The sequence below is a fragment of the Papaver somniferum genome, unplaced genomic scaffold, assembly GCF_003573695.1.
Source record: "Papaver somniferum cultivar HN1 unplaced genomic scaffold, ASM357369v1 unplaced-scaffold_21, whole genome shotgun sequence".
NCBI classification, from domain to species: domain Eukaryota; kingdom Viridiplantae; phylum Streptophyta; class Magnoliopsida; order Ranunculales; family Papaveraceae; genus Papaver; species Papaver somniferum.
This window is the reverse complement of record NW_020631041.1, coordinates 3,808-20,340: the sequence shown is the minus strand read 5'-3', so window position 1 is coordinate 20,340 and position 16,533 is coordinate 3,808. Positions and strand designations below refer to the sequence as shown.

At 35.7% G+C, this 16,533-nt stretch overlaps 2 protein-coding genes and 1 pseudogene across 2 annotated transcripts; all 3 read left to right on the top strand.

The window, feature by feature from the left end:
- The first annotated feature begins 557 nt into the window (after positions 1–557).
- Positions 558–2,160, top strand: LOC113340300 (peroxidase 3-like). The gene is made up of 4 exons (XM_026585506.1): positions 558–842; positions 938–1,129; positions 1,257–1,419; positions 1,534–2,160. Exons 1-4 carry the CDS (start codon positions 639–641, stop codon positions 1,947–1,949), a joined length of 975 nt encoding a protein of 324 aa, XP_026441291.1. The 5' UTR covers positions 558–638; the 3' UTR covers positions 1,950–2,160.
- A 4,970-nt stretch (positions 2,161–7,130) lies between these two features.
- On the top strand, positions 7,131–8,864 carry LOC113340251 (peroxidase 3-like). The gene is made up of 4 exons (XM_026585460.1): positions 7,131–7,508; positions 7,607–7,798; positions 7,936–8,098; positions 8,208–8,864. Exons 1-4 carry the CDS (start codon positions 7,305–7,307, stop codon positions 8,621–8,623), a joined length of 975 nt encoding a protein of 324 aa, XP_026441245.1. The 5' UTR covers positions 7,131–7,304; the 3' UTR covers positions 8,624–8,864.
- Positions 8,865–14,346: 5,482 nt separating this feature from the next.
- Positions 14,347–16,004, top strand: LOC113339281 (annotated as a pseudogene).
- The last annotated feature ends 529 nt before the right edge of the window (positions 16,005–16,533 follow it).

Genomic DNA, 16,533 nt, shown 5'->3' with positions numbered 1-16,533 from the left:
AAGTATAACAACTAGTCTGAATAAATCACTGTTCTCTTGATGAAGCACATGCCTACAATGCTAGTAACTTTTGTGGAGTACGGACTTTAACATCATTTCGTTGATATTGGGAAGGCTCTAAAAATTATGAACGTAAAAATAACTTTTGTGGAGTATTAGATTTTCAGTTCTCAGAATTTGTCTTAAAAGAGGTTTCAGATATAACCTGGGCCGACATATCACACATTCAAACTTTTGGGTGCAGGAGTACTTATAGGCTCATTCAATAAAAGAATACAACTCATAGTTTGCAGTTCATTTCATGCAAGAAAACAAAAAAAATGGGTGAAGAAGTAGGTACAATAACACAGACTAGAACCACTTTGCTATACGTACCAAACCAAAACTCCTCATTGCCTGTGTAATGAGATAAAAGCTGATCATAACCACCCCTATCAAATACCAAACTCATATTTAATGTAGTGGATTAGGTAACAGACACATTTCAGTTTAGCTGTTATATATTCAATTATTTCTGAGATTGTATTAGCTAAGAAACAGTGACTATAAATTCATAGGTCTTATTCAAACATAGCATTCATCAGCTGAACACACAAAAACTCAAAGCAGTCCTACATATTTAACTTCGGCTAAATAAGATGGGAAGAATGGGTTATTCAAGCATTGTAATATTTATGGTTTTTGGGTTATTGTTAGGTTCAGCTTATGCTCAATTGAAGATGGGTTTTTATGCTCAAAGTTGCCCTAAAGCTGAAAAGATTATACAAGACTATGTGCAGAAACGAGCCCCCGTAGCGGCTGCAGCTTTACTAAGAATGCATTTTCATGACTGTTTTGTCAGGGTAAGAAAATATATGCATTAACATGCAAGTGTAATACTAGGCTAGATTCAATGGTGTTACCATCTAATACCATATATATGTGTTTGATCCTGCAGGGTTGTGATGCATCTGTATTATTGAACTCAACTTCGAACAATCAAGCAGAAAAGGATGCCCAACCTAACCTCACTCTCCGAGGTTTTGACTTCATTGACAAAGTGAAAAGCTTAGTAGAAGCCGCATGTCCTGGTGTTGTTTCTTGCGCAGATATTATCTCTTTAGCTGCAAGGGATTCAGTTGTTGCGATAGTAAGAAACTGATGGATATATAAACTAAAACATCTATCTCATTTGATGTTTTACTGAACTTATTAATCCTATATATAGTGGGGAACTGTAATTGACTAATATTATTTATTTCTTGCCATCATAACAGGGAGGGCCAACATGGAAAGTTCCAACTGGGCGACGAGATGGAAGAATTTCAGTAAGGTCTGAGGCATTAAGAAACATCCCCAATCCTAACAGCAACTTTGCTACCCTTCGATCAAATTTTGCTAACAAAAGGCTTAACGTGAAGGATCTTGTTTTGCTATCCGGTAAATATAAGAATAATCTCTACTGCCTGCTTTTAGCTTCAAGCAAAATATAATAAAATTTGTAAGCAAGTCTTAACTATGTACGATTTAACGTAAATGCATGTCAATATCTAGGTGCTCATACAATTGGCGTCTCTCATTGTAATCCTTCATTTTCAAACCGTCTATACAACTTTACCGGCAGAGGAGATCAAGATCCTTCACTAGACAGTAAATATGCCGCAAATTTGAAGGCAAGGAAATGCAGAACAATAACTGATAACACAACGATATCTGAGATGGATCCAGGAAGTTTCAAGACTTTTGATTTAGGTTACTACAAAAATTTGGTTAAAAGACGAGGTCTTTTCCACTCCGATGCAGCTTTACTTACAGACGCTACTTCAAAATCAGTTGTTACTCAATTACTCCAAGGTAGTTTACCAAATTTCTTTGCGGAATTCGCCACATCCATGGAAAAAATGGGTCAAATTGGAGTTATGACTGGATCGACTGGGGAGATTCGAAAGAAATGTTCAATTATTAATTAGTTTGTGCCATTTTAGTTGTTTATTTGTTCTCTTTCTGCTTTTCATTTTCTCAAGAGCTGTCGTGAGACTAGGTGTGGTTGTTTGTGTTGTTGTTCTTGTTTAAATTCTTTCATGTCGGGGTTTAAAGATCATGTTGCCTTGTGGCTTTCAAAATCATGTTTCCTTGTGGCTTTCACTGATGAATTGACCGAGTATATAACTTTGTACTCCAGAATGATTGGGTGTTTTAATTATATAAAATTTATAATATAGTTTAGATGGATTAATTGTTTTAGAAATGAAGAGTATTTCACAAGATGCCATTTTTCAGCAATATTTGGACGTACAATGTGGAACAACTTAATTAACAAAAGTAAAACTCTTATAAACATAAAATCATAAGCCTCTTTTTTCCTATTAAAAGACATACAATTTTCTGTATGCATGAACAAGTAAGATCAAAGGAACTATAGAGCCTTGTTAGACAACGTTAGAATGGGATGACTTGAGTCGCATTCAGACAAGTAAGATCGAAATAATATTATCTCACGTCGTAAGCCGTGGTGCAGAGAAAAGCCAGCTGAGAATACAGTTTCGTATGAGACTATGGAACTATGGCATTTAGAAGAACATTACCACATGGACTGAACAAATAACTCCGACAGTTGAACCTGGTTTTCACGTTTATACCAACGTTTGGTTTTGACAATATAATTAATTAGATATAGCGATCACGTTAACAGCGAGGATAGCTCAGTTGGGAGAGCACAGAAATGAAGATCCTAAGGTCAGGTGTACTATCCACCTTTACCGCACAATTTTTTTCTTTTTAATTTTTTTGCGTTTTCTTTTTTATTTTAGCTTTCGGATTTGTATTTGTTGTATAAACAAATTCCTTTTTCCGGTAACAAGCAAACCGTTTCTTATAATGAGTTTCCTATCCATCCATCAGTCCAATGAAAAAACAAATCTCACTAATTTTATTAATTACTGATCCATAATACTTATAGTATTAAGCATTTAACACGCTCAAATCCAAATCCTACACAAAACACCTAAATTCTTTGTATTTTTAAGAAGAAGGATTAAAACGAATAAGCTCATTCGGAGGCTTTATCCAAGCTTGGACAACAACGACAGCATCGCACAAGTTAAGCTTTCCATTCTCAATTGCAGAAACCTTCATATAGTATTTAAATCCTTGGACAACTTGTTTCTGGGCTTGAACAACTTCATTTCCATTATTCGTCCCACTAACGGACCATTAACAGAGGAAGAAGAAAGTGCTGATGCATGGATGATTATGGAGATTTTGGAAAATAAATTTGAGGATGGATGAGGGAGAGGAATTTACAGAGGAAGTGTTTTAAAGAGAGAATTTCTATTTGATTTTGACTGAAGTGCTAAGGAGTATAAATATAGAGATTGTGGTGATGCATAAGAAATATCGTTTCAGTTTCATATCACCATATAACTCGAATTTGAATTTGCATTTCAACTTTAATTTCAGTTTGATAATCACAGCCAGGAAGCATCTTAGAAGTAGGTTTTACTTTCAGTCCCTAATGTTACTAGAAATGGTGTTACTCCACATGGGTAGGTTCTTTTATCATGCAACTTTTGTGTTGAGAGTGCGGTTAATTGATAGATACGGTTCAATTATGTATCACCATTCACTTCCTAGCTTGAAATTTTTATCGCATTTTCATTTCTTTTTAATCACCTAGCTGATCACTTGTTTTCTTTCTTCTTGTTGGTATTTTTTTTTTGTCTCTTTTTCATTTATTTATTTCTTTACGTAAAACAATAATGGTCACCAACACTACACCTGGGATTCAGCTTGAGTAATTGACCGTACATAAATGATAAATGCACGGAGAAAGTGTTACAAGAGCTACAGAGAGAGTTTCTAATTGAGAGGAGTAAGTACTGAAATACTAGTGATGGTCAGGTATGAATAGAGAGATGGTGATGCACAACAAATTTTGTCATTTCAGTTTCATTTAACATTTAACTCGAATTTGAATTTGCATTTCAAATCTTATTTCAGATTGATAATTAACTTATTTTTAGAATAGGTTTACTTTCAATTCCTGACTGTTACTGGAAATGGTGCAATTATGTATCACTACCCACTACCAAGAAATTTCTATAGCACTTTTCATTTCTATATTTAGAATGCAGAAGAAGTAAACTATTAACTGAAATGAAATTTTGTATATCTTAACACGTTATAACCCTTCGTAAGTAAAGCCACTTGGCCACTACTTACAAAAACAAAATGTAAATAAAGCCATTACGTCACTTACCTACAAATTACCCCAACCAAAAATTGAGTAATATACCATTTGCTGATCAGGGAAAATACATGTGGCCCAGAAATTCTTGCTTGAGAACATATGTGAAAATAAGAATAAAAAAATTATAGGAAACATTAAGGGTAAAATAAACATAATCTCTCACTCAAATAGGTGCAATTTTTTTCCCTAGTGTCGGTCGAGTGAGAGTCCATCTTTTATTGTCAACAAGTGAAAAACTATATTTTCAATCAAATCACAGGAAATAAAAGATAAAATGTTCACAGAAAATATGCATGTGTACGTCTAGAATTATGAAAACTCAAAAACACACGGTAAAAGAAAGAATTCACTTGAAAGTTCATAATTTAAACCTTAAATAATAGCATAATCAAAAGTGAAATCGCCTATTTTCGTTTAAGCAGTTGAAACATAAACTTTTCATAACAAATAAATGTATTTTTCAAAATCATGCGACTTCTAAACATTGGGAAGCACCTATTATATGTGCATCTGGCATCGTTAGACAAACATTTCCTCTCTTGCTTATTCAGATAAACTTTTCTTCTACTACATGTGGGTTTATCATCAAAACAAAACAATACCCGTCGTTTCTTAACTATGTTGTAACTATCAAGTCGTTCTCAATTTTGTTGTATCAACTATCAAGTGATGGTTGCAACTTGTAACAAGGGATGGTTGTATTTTCTTTTCCCACCGGCTTGAGCATCACCAGATTCAAAACCATATCCAGACCAGGTTCGGTTATAACACTATTTCAAAATTATAAAATCCAAAGTAGATTTTTCAAGACATCATCTCAAGCAACACATTCGTCTGAAAGGGGGCTTACAATTCATTCCTGTATTTGATATCCTTAAGAGCATTCTTCATACTGACACAAACATCATAACAACTCTTACAGATTCTCATCGGATTGCAAATGTAAATGTTGATGGTCAACCTAAAGCTTTTAAGATATGAAAGTGTCCCTCAATCTAATATTCTTCAACTTTTTAATATCCAACCTAGATTATTCATGGGATGTAGTTGCAGGAAATTCTACAACCACATATCCATTCAGTAATTCCAACGATAATCTAAGTAATCATAGTAGAAATCATAAAATCATTCATTGAGATCTTTAATTGGATACAAATTGATATGAAAACCCTAACTTGCTCTCCAAATAATCTTTCTCTCTTCTAAGTTTCTTGTCTAAGCTCTCAAAAAGATCTCTCTCTTTACATGGTCGCTCAATCCCTTATATAGGGTCTTACATAGTGGATGACAGCTAATAAAGCCCCTATTTTAGGATCTGGTGTGCATTACTAACGCACATTTACATTGACTCTTCTCGCACACACTATCAACTTCGTATGGTACTTCACACTTTACTCGTGATTACTCTGACGTCATCTGATACGTCATTATAGTTTAGCCAGACACGATCGCCTTCGCTCAGACTGGGTTATCCTCATTTCGCACATTTGAGGAGTGTGCGGTATTTTACCCCTACACCGGAAATGCTGATAAATTTAAAAAGATTATGGGAATGTCCTTTAGTTCGACAATGAAAGTGGATGTTTACAAGTACGGCAGTTATGGATTCTCTTCTGAATGCATTGGCAATTGGTTCATTGTGTATTGTGGAAAACCCAGTGATTTTCTACTAAAGATTCAAGGATAGGATAACTCGTATGTGCTCTATCACTAGAGTTTAGTCTCAAAGGGTCCGATTAAGGGAGAAATTCCCCTGACGTCACTTTCAGTTGTGACAGACGAGTCATTTTCAGAAAAGTTTGTGAAACTTTATGAACAAGAAGCTCCATGAACTAATGAAGGTATTCCAAGGTAAGTTGAACTGTAAAGAGCTGCTTCTGAAATAAAGGATATGGTGAGATGTATATACGGCGGTTGTTGTTGCAGGAAATCCTAAAACCACATCCATACAAGAATCTAAACAATACTCTAAGAAATCATGGTGAAAATCATTTGTTTATTCATTAAGATCTAAAGTTGGATACAAGATAATACAAAGAATTAACTTGCTCTCCAAATAAACTTTCTCTCTCCTAATTTCTTGTCTAACGCACTCTCCGAGATCTCTCCTATTACATGATATCCTTTCCCTTTATATAGCATATTACAGTGGATGACAGCTAATAGATCCCCTATTTTTGGAATCACTGTACGTTACAATCGCTCATGTACATTTGCTCAACTTCGCACAGTTCATCACACTTTACTCGTGACTGTGCTGACATCATCAAATTCGTCATCCCAATTTTGCTATGTGCGATAGTCTTCGCTTATATTAGATGGTTGTTATTTCGCATACATAACGAATGTGCGATATTTCACTCCTACACCGGTATATAGTCTTCTCCCCTTTTTGTACAACGGCTGCCTCTCTTTGCGGTTTAGCTCTCAATGCTTGTTTTCTTACTTTGAAATCGATAACTGTGTCACTGTTCAATTTTCATGTGCGGACAATATAAAGAATACTGTATATATTATGGGGTAGTTGTGTATTCACTTTATATTCAGTTTGTCACAGAGTTTAGCCGACCTTATAGCTTCCCAGGATCATTAATTAAATTGGTTTATGAAATATAACTGTATTTGCTTCTGGAAATCTCCGGGAATATATAATAACTGTTTTGTTGATTTCCGTATATCTGTTGACAAGCAAACCCAATTCTCGACATCTCACACGTTCAAACTTTTGAGATCAGGTACAAAAGAAATGGGTGAAGAAGTAGGTACAATAATACACAAACTAGAACCACTTGCGATACATACCAAACCCAATACTCCTCAATATCTATTCTATGTAATGAGATAAAAGCTGAACAATACCACCCTATCAAATACCAAACTTGAATTTAAAGTAGTGGGTTAAGTAACCAACACATCTCAGTTTAGCTGTTGTATATTCAAGGGCATTACTTTTGAAATTGTATTAGCTCCAAATAACGAATCATGGACTATATATACATAGCTCTTATTCAAACATAGCATTCATCAACAAACACATCAAAACATAAAGCAATCTTAAATATATAAGCTAATTAAGATGGGAAGAATGGGTTATTCAAGCATTGTAATATTTATGGTTTTTGGATTATTGTTAGGTTCAGCTTATGCTCAATTGAAGATGGGTTTTTATGCTCAAAGTTGCCCTAAAGCTGAGAAGATTATACAGGATTACGTGCAGAAACGAGCCCCCATTGCGGCTGCGGCTTTACTTAGAATGCATTTTCATGACTGTTTTGTCAGGGTAAGAAAATATATGCAATAACATGCAAGTGTAATAATACTAGGCTAGATTCAATGGTGTCGCTATCTTATAGCATCTATATGTATTTGATCTTGCAGGGTTGTGATGCATCTGTATTATTGAATTCTACATCAAATAATCAAGCGGAAAGAGATGCCCAACCTAACCTGACTCTCCGAGGTTTTGACTTCATTGATAAAGTGAAAAGCTTAGTAGAAGCCGCATGTCCTGGTGTTGTTTCTTGTGCAGATATTATTTCTTTAGCTGCAAGGGATTCAGTTGTTGCCATAGTAAGAAACTGATGGATATATAAACTAAAACATCTATATCTCATTAACTCATTTGATGTTTTACTGAACTTATTAATCCTATATATAGTGGAAAACTGTAATTGACTAATATTGTTTTTTGCTTGCCATCATAACAGGGAGGGCCAACATGGAAAGTTCCAACTGGACGAAGAGATGGAAGAATTTCAGTAAGGTCTGAGGCGTTGAGAAACATCCCCAATCCTAATAGCAACTTTGCTACTCTTCGATCAAATTTTGCTAACAAGGGGCTTAACGTGAAAGATCTTGTTTTGCTATCTGGTAAATATAAGAAATAATCCTTACTACTGCTTTTTTGCTTCAAGTTTAACTATATATGCATACAGAATGATTTAACGTAATTGCATGCATCATGCATGTCAATATCTAGGTGCTCACACAATTGGTATCTCTCATTGTAATCCTTCGTTTTCAAACCGTCTATACAACTTTAGCGGTAGAGGGGATCAAGATCCTTCACTAGACAGTAAATATGCAGCTAATTTGAAGGCAAGGAAATGCAGAACAATAACCGATAACACAACAATATCTGAAATGGATCCAGGAAGTTTCAAGACTTTTGATTTGGGTTACTACAAAAATTTAGCTAAAAGACGAGGTCTTTTCCAATCCGATGCAGCTCTACTTACAGACGCTTCTTCAAAATCATTTGTTACTCAATTACTTCGAGGGAGTTTATCGAATTTCTTTGCGGAATTTGCCACATCCATGGAAAAAATGGGTCAAATTGGAGTTATGACTGGATCAACCGGGGAGATTCGAAAGAAATGTTCAATTATTAATTAGTTTGTGCCAGATTAGTTGTTCATAAGTTCCCTTTATTCTTTCCATTTTCTCAAGTGCTGTCGTCAGAGTAAGTGTGGTTCTTCGGTTTGTCTTGTTATTCTTTCCTTCATGTCGGGTTTTAAAGATCATGTTGCCTTATGGCTTTGGTTGATGAATTGATTGAGTATATAAATTTGTACTCCAAAATGATTGTTGTTTTAAAATGCTTTTTAACTATATAAAATTCCGTCTCATATTTCGAGAGATATCTTTAGATGGAATCATGGATTAATTGTTTTAGAAATGAAGAGTATTTCACAAGATGCCATGTTTCAGCAATATTTGGACGTACAACGTGGAACAACTTTTAATTAACAAAAGAAAAACTGTTATAAACATAAAATCATAAGCCTCTTTTTCCTATTAAAAGGCATGCAATTTTCTGTATGAACAAGTAAGATCCAAGGAACTAGAGCCTTGTTAAACAACGTTAGAATGGATGAGTTGAGTCACATTCGGACCAAATCCTAGGCTAGGAGATGAGTTTCGAGTAGTATCAGTTAGAGCAATTTTCAACTCTAAAAACAAATGTCACTGATCTTATTAATGATCCATAATTATTGTTTTAAGCATTTAACACGCCCAATTACATGATCAAATCCAAACCCTAAACAGAACACCTAATTCTTTGTATTTTTAAGAAGAAGGATTAAAACAAATAAGGCTTTACGAAGGAGGTCTTGTCGAAGCTCGAAGGAAAACGACAGCATCGTACAAATTAGGCTTTCCATTCTCAATTGCAGAAACCTTCAAATAGTATTTAAATCCTTCCACAACTTGTTTCCGGGCTTCAACAACTTCTTTGAATGTCAATCCTTTACTGAATTTCCGATTATATTCACCAACTGCATATTTCCCTACTTTTTGTACTTCTTTGTTTGTTTTCACATCTTTGAGTACAACTATTCCTCCAGGAAGCCCATTAACAGAGGAAGAACTCCTAGAGAGGATTTGGAGGACGGCACCGAATCTTTTGATGGCACCATTTTCTTAAGAACTCCTAGAGACATCACTTTCAGTAGGTAAAACATAAGTTGCTTGTAGGTCAGATTTTCTGTCTAAGTCTTGATAATATATCCGCTGAAAAACTTCAAATTGTAAGCATTTTGGTTAGATATGCAACCCATTTACGAAGTTACCGCTTTATTGACTGTGATAAGAATTGAGTCACACGGGTTAAACATTGTTCACCCAGTCTTACTTATTCAGTTATTCGCCATGCTCTAGTAACAAATTCTTGCTTACGTGGTATGTGATCTTATTTTGATGTTGCTGGGCTGGCTTTTTAATATGGAGAAGTGTGAAAACTATAATGATGGCCAATGGCCATGATGGAGATTTTTTTTGTTTTGTTTTGTTTTTGTTCATGGGACCTTAACTGTACCAGACAGAACTACTAGATATTATGATAAAAGAGAATTGAATTATTGAATTAGATGATTTACATTGAGAACCCATAAGGTATATATAGCGACACCATAACTTGGTATGCAAGACTAATACTTGTAAATCAATTCATACTAAATATATCAAACGCTAAATATAACTCTAAATACTAAAACTTTCCATATAATATTTGTATACTCTAACACCCTCCCTCAATCTCATGGGGATTGGAAAAACCGCATGAGATTGGCCGTGAAAGTTGTTGATGAAGTGCGGTGCCAATAAACACCCGAGAAGTATAAGAAGAAGCGCGTCACCATTAAAAAAAATACTGATTCGGAGAACCGCCAAGCGAAAATAACATAACCATTGATGGAGCATATAAGAACCATCGATAAGAGAAAATGGTAGAAAAGTTGACAAAGAATGATATGATGGGTGTTGGTTAGGCCTAAGTGGTTGTCGGGCTTGGGGGCTTGGAAAGTGGGGTTTTGACGTTTAAGATGGAGTGGACGGTATAATGTGGTGGTCGGAAAGATTAGATGAAGAAAGAAAAGATGTGCTTTTAACGACGGTGGTTGATAGAGGATTACGAGGGAGAAGATGTTGCAAACTAAGACAGAACTACTAGATATTACGATAAAAGAGAATTGTATTATTAAATAAGATAATTTACATTGAGAACCCATAAGGTATATATAGCGATACTATAACTTGGTATGCAAGATTAATACTTGTAAATCAATTCATACTAAATATATCAAATACTAAATATAACTCTAAATACTAAAACTTTCCATATAATATTTGTATACTCTAACATCCTCCCTCAATCTCATGGGGATTGGAAAAACCGCATGAGATTGGCCATGAAAATTGTTGATGAAGTTCGGTGTCAATAAACACCCGAAAATTATAAGAAGAAGCGCGTCACCATTAAAAAGAATACCGATTCGGAGAACCATAACTTGCGCGTCACCATAACTTGTTTAGCACGACAGAACTAAGTGAGAAAATGACAACGATGAAGAGAAGGAGTTGTTGCGACTATGGAGTTTCCGTGAAATAGGGAGAAAGTGGGGTACTGTACGGAAGAAGCGCGAAGGCTTGCTTCTGTTTACTGTTTTACAGCAAGGAAAAAGAATAGAAAAGTTAAGAAGGAAAGTGATAGATGGGATCAATTAATTAATTGATAAGAGGAATGGGGTACTGATCGTGGAGAAAGAAAAAGAATGCAAGATAGGTGGTAGAAGTAGGATTGGACCAGGTGAAGAAGTAGGGTCCTGGACGAACAGGAGGGGAATGGGAAGAGTTGATGTCTACGGATAGACACGGGTGGGCTTGGTTCGGTAGTTGGGAACAAAGAACAGTAAAACGTTTATGGTGGTGAAAGAGAGAACAGATGAGATTAATTAAAGAAGTTGGGTATTGTAGAGGAAATAAAAAACGTGATAGGAGTGGAGGAGGACAAGATGTGTTGGAAACAGAAGATTAGTTGAAGAAAGAAAAGATGTGCTTTTAACGCCTGTGGTTGATAGAGGATTACGAGGGAGAAGATATTGCAAACTATACCAGCGAGAATAATGAAGGAGGCTATGGTGAAGATTCTGGGTGATTGCCATTGATAGGGGTTGAGATGGTTACTGCCTGTGGAGCAAACGGAGATATGTTAACTATAAAACATGGAACTGCGGAAGATGAACAGTCGCTGTTTGAGCTGGTGGTGATGCTGATTATTCAGAACAGAGAATGAAGGAGTGCAGTGAGATATGGAGAACTAGAAATCGACAGGAAATAATGGGTGTTGTTGGTAGCCGATGGACAGAAAGGAGGAATGGTTTTTGACGGTGATTGGAAGATCAGTGGAGATGAAAGTTGGCTGTGGAGTGGGTAAGATGCTTAAGACCCGATGATGGTTAGCTGTTGTTGTCTGGCGATGGAAGATGGCAATGATGCTCGGTGATGAAATAGTGATGGTTTGTTGCCATTGACTGACGAGCTCGAGAATGGAGAGAACAGGTTGCTGCATACGGAGTCGAGGTTAGCTGTAGTTATAGAGAAGATAACTACAGCTAACCTCGACTTCCGTAACAAAGAAAAATCAGTGGAGCGGATTATCCTTCAGGTGAAAGCTTTTCTATTCAGTTGGGCAAGTGTTCATATTTCCTTTAAGCATTTCAAGTTTGCAGATTTCATCCATGATTGGCGGGCTTTTAAACGATAATGGATGGTATCTTGTAATAGGGAAAAACTTTTATGTGTCTTTTTAGTTTCTAGCATGTTGTTGTTGTAAGTTTTTAGTGCTTTCTCAGCACTTTCTTCAATGAATTTTATCTTTTCCAAAAAAGTTATAGAGAAGATAGATGATGCCACTTCAAGAAGGGAGGAACTATAGAGAACTGAGCTAGATGATCAACTGAGAACGAGGAATAACAGGATATGAGATGGACAGTTCGAGCTTGGTTGTTGATATTGAGCTCGAGTCTGTAATGGTTGGTGAACTGATGATGCCTATGCTCATCAGTAATGAAGAATGATGGAGTTGAACTCGGTCTTTGCTGTGGCTTGTGATGGCAGTAATGGAGTTTGAGTTAGGAAAGGAGAAAAAGAAGAAAGTAATTCTCACGGAGGGCCTGATATACGTGAGATGATGAAGAGAAAAGTGAAAGTTCAGGGAGTTTGAAAACTCACGGAGGGAGAAGTGTCCGTGGAAGGTTTTGCTCGGTCATTGGCAATAAAGATGAATTATGGAGATTGGCGAAGGCAGAATATGGCTGTTGCGATCTGACTTAGTTGGCTGAGAAGCTCGAGAAGACATGGAAGGCGATGGAGTAAGACAAGAAGATGGTGGAAATATATTAGTGAAACAAGAAGAAGTTAAGACGACGGTAATGATGGTCAACGAGAATGGAGCTGCAGTCATGGAATTCGAGTTTATAGGGAATTATCGTGATCAGATAGAGATAGACAGCTCAAGAGAACAGGGAGAATGGATGAAGATGGTGTCGGTGAGGAGAACTTCGAGAGAACACATGAAAGAAAGGTTTTGTAGATGATAAACCTAATAAGAAAAACTAATCATATTGCAGCGGAGGAAAGATCCAGCGGACGATAGCATTGAAGGCTATCACCGCCGGTTAGAAAAGAAAACGAGGTGGGCAACAGGTCCGGATCGAACCTTCTGATACCAAGACAGAACTACTAGATATTATGATAAAAGAGAATTGTATTATTGAATGAGATGATTTACATTGAGAACCCATAAGGTATATATAGCGACACCATAACTTGGTATGCAAGACTAATATTCGTAAATCAATTCATACTAAATATATCAAACGCTAAATATAACTCTAAATACTAAAACTTTCCATATAATATTTGTATATTCTAACAGTACCAAATGGCAGAAGATCAAGTGTAATTTTAGAAGAATGTACATTCTCGTACTTGAGAACCTGTACGTAGCGGATAGGAAGTGTTTTAGTAGGCTAAAATGTAGAGAGAATTTTTTAATGGTATTTCCGTAAACCTGCATGAATTTCTCTTCAAGTTTGGTGATCTCACAAATGTATGGTTAAGCTAAACGTTTCATATGGTATGTTGAGCTACTCGGTGAGAAGGTTTTCTTTAACCTAAGTTATATAGAGCGAAGGCCTTAATGAATGTCCTTCAAGGTTAGTCGAATTAGGGAGAGCTACTTCTGATATGGGTGGTTGATAAGGGTGTTTTAGTAAGAAATTACACCGTCAATGGTGAGTCAACGACCCAAATGCATCAACGACATATTCTACGATCCAGATCCTAATACGACCAAAAACATACGACCCTTTATCTCTTCAACGATTGAAACCTGAACAATTTTACAAAATATCAATTCAAAGATTGAAACCCAAACAATGACTCCTGGATCGACATACCACACGTTGAAACTTTCAAGAGCAGGGAGCATACAATAAAACAATACAACTCACATTTTCATTTCATGCAAGAATACACAAATTATGGGTGAAGAAGTAGGTAAAATAACATAAAAACTCGATCCACTTTGCGATATATACCAAACCAAATAGCTGCTAAATATCTAATTTGTGTAATGAGATAAAAGCTGAACAAAACCACCCCTATCAAATACCAAACTCGAATTTAAAGTAGTGGATTAAGTAACAGACACATTTCAGTTTAGCTGTTATATATTCAATTATTTCTGAAATTGTATTAGGTACGAATAACCGGAACAATGACTATATATTCAAACATAGCATTCATCAGCAGAACACACAAAAACTCAAATAAGTCTTACATATTTAAGTTGTCCTCTGCTAATTAAGATGGGAAGAATGGGATATTCAAGCCTTGTAATATTTATGGTTTTTGGATTGTTAGGTTCAGCGTATGCCCAATTGAAGATGGGTTTTTATACTCAAAGTTGCCCTAAAGCTGAGAAGATTATACAAGATTATGTGCAGAACCGAGCCCCCGTTGCGGCTGCTGCTTTACTTAGAATGCATTTTCATGACTGTTTTGTCAGGGTAAGCAAATATTACATCACAAATGAATATCACCACTGATTTTTTTTTTTAACTAGAACTTATTATTATGTGGCTTCATGGTATCACTATCTAATAGCATAGAAAAATGTATTTGATCCTGCAGGGTTGTGATGCATCTGTATTATTGAACTCAACTTCGAACAATCAAGCGGAAAAGGATGCCCAACCTAACCTGACTCTTCGAGGTTTTGACTTCATTGACAAAGTGAAAAGCTTAGTAGAAGCCGCATGCCCTGGTGTTGTTTCTTGCGCAGATATCATCTCTTTAGCTGCAAGGGATTCTGTCGTCGCCATAGTAAGAAACTTATGTCACGGATATATAAACTAAAACAATTAATTTTCTCATTCGATGTTTCACTCAACTTATTAGTGCTATTTAACAGGGAGGACCAACATGGAAAGTTCCGACTAGACGACGAGATGGAAGAATCTCAGTAAGGTCTGAGGCATTAAGAAACATCCCAATCCTAATAGCAACTTTGCTGTCCTTCGATCAAATTTTGCTAAAAAAGGGCTCAACGTGAAAGATCTTGTTTTGCTATCTGGTAAATACAAAAAATAACCCCAACTGGTTTTAGCTTCATGTCGGTATACAGTATTATTTAACGTAATTGCATTGCATGTCAATTATTTAGGTGCTCACACAATTGGTGTGTCTCATTGTAATCCTTCGTTTTCAAACCGTCTATACAACTTTACCGGTAGAGGAGATCAAGATCCTTCACTAGACAGTAAATATGCTGCTAATTTGAAGGCAAGGAAATGCAGAGTAATAACTGATAACACAACAATATCTGAGATGGATCCAGGAAGTTTCAAGACTTTTGATTTAGGTTACTGCAAAAATTTGATTAAAAGAAGAGGTCTTTTCCACTCCGATGCAGCTTTACTTACAGAGGCTACTTCAAAATCATTTGTCACTCAACTACTCCAAGGTAGTTTATCGAATTTCTTTGCGGAATTCGCCACATCCATGGAAAAAATGGGTCAAATTGGAGTTATGACTGGATCAACCGGGGAGATTCGGAAGAAATGTTCAATTATTAATTAGTTTGTGCGAGTTCGGTTGTTTTTCCTCTTTCTGCTTTTCATTTTCTCAAGAGCTGTCGTGAGAGTAAGTGCACGTGGTTCTTCGATTGGTGTTCTCTTTCTTGATTTCTTTCATCATGTTGGGTTTTGAAGATTAAGATCATGTTTCCTTCAGGTTTTAATTTATGAAATGATCGGGTATTTAACTTTGTACTCCAAACCGGTTGGTTGTTTTAAAATCCTTTAAATGATATATAAAAGTTACAAATATCCATGTAGTTTGAGATAATGGTCACCGGACAAGAAAAAAGAAAAGGCAGGTTTCTACTGGTTTCTCTGCTGACCGTAGATGGAAACTTGAGCAAATGCTAATCACCTACCTGTACTGTAAAAATGTATGGAAACTTTCTTTTATTCTCATAAGAAGGGATACTGCATTATCAATTTGAAATAGAAAATGTTGCTAACAACGAAGTTTTCAATTATACTTTTCCTGCTTGTCTGGTTTAGCGACAATTAGCTGCAGAAAAAATGTTGTTTCTTTATTCCTTCCATTTTAGTTTTCTCTAACATTTCAATGTTTACATCAGTGAAGGCTAATATCAGATTAACTTAAGTGTCTTTTCTCGTTTTGCCTCCTTGTAAATTAACTTGACCATTCACTTATATAAGTTTGTGACAAAACCTCTAACTAATGATGTTAACAAATTGAATGAAATCCGTATGTCCAGAAAAACATAAAGTGATAGTATGTGAGAAACAATAAGTTTGTTTATGATCAAACTTTAATTATCTTGCTGATTCCTGCTCTAGTGCAATTTTAGTTTGGTTTGGAAACTTTAATTAACTTGATGCATCAACTTATCAATATTAACCCCCCTTTTTCAAAAAAAAAAAAAAAAA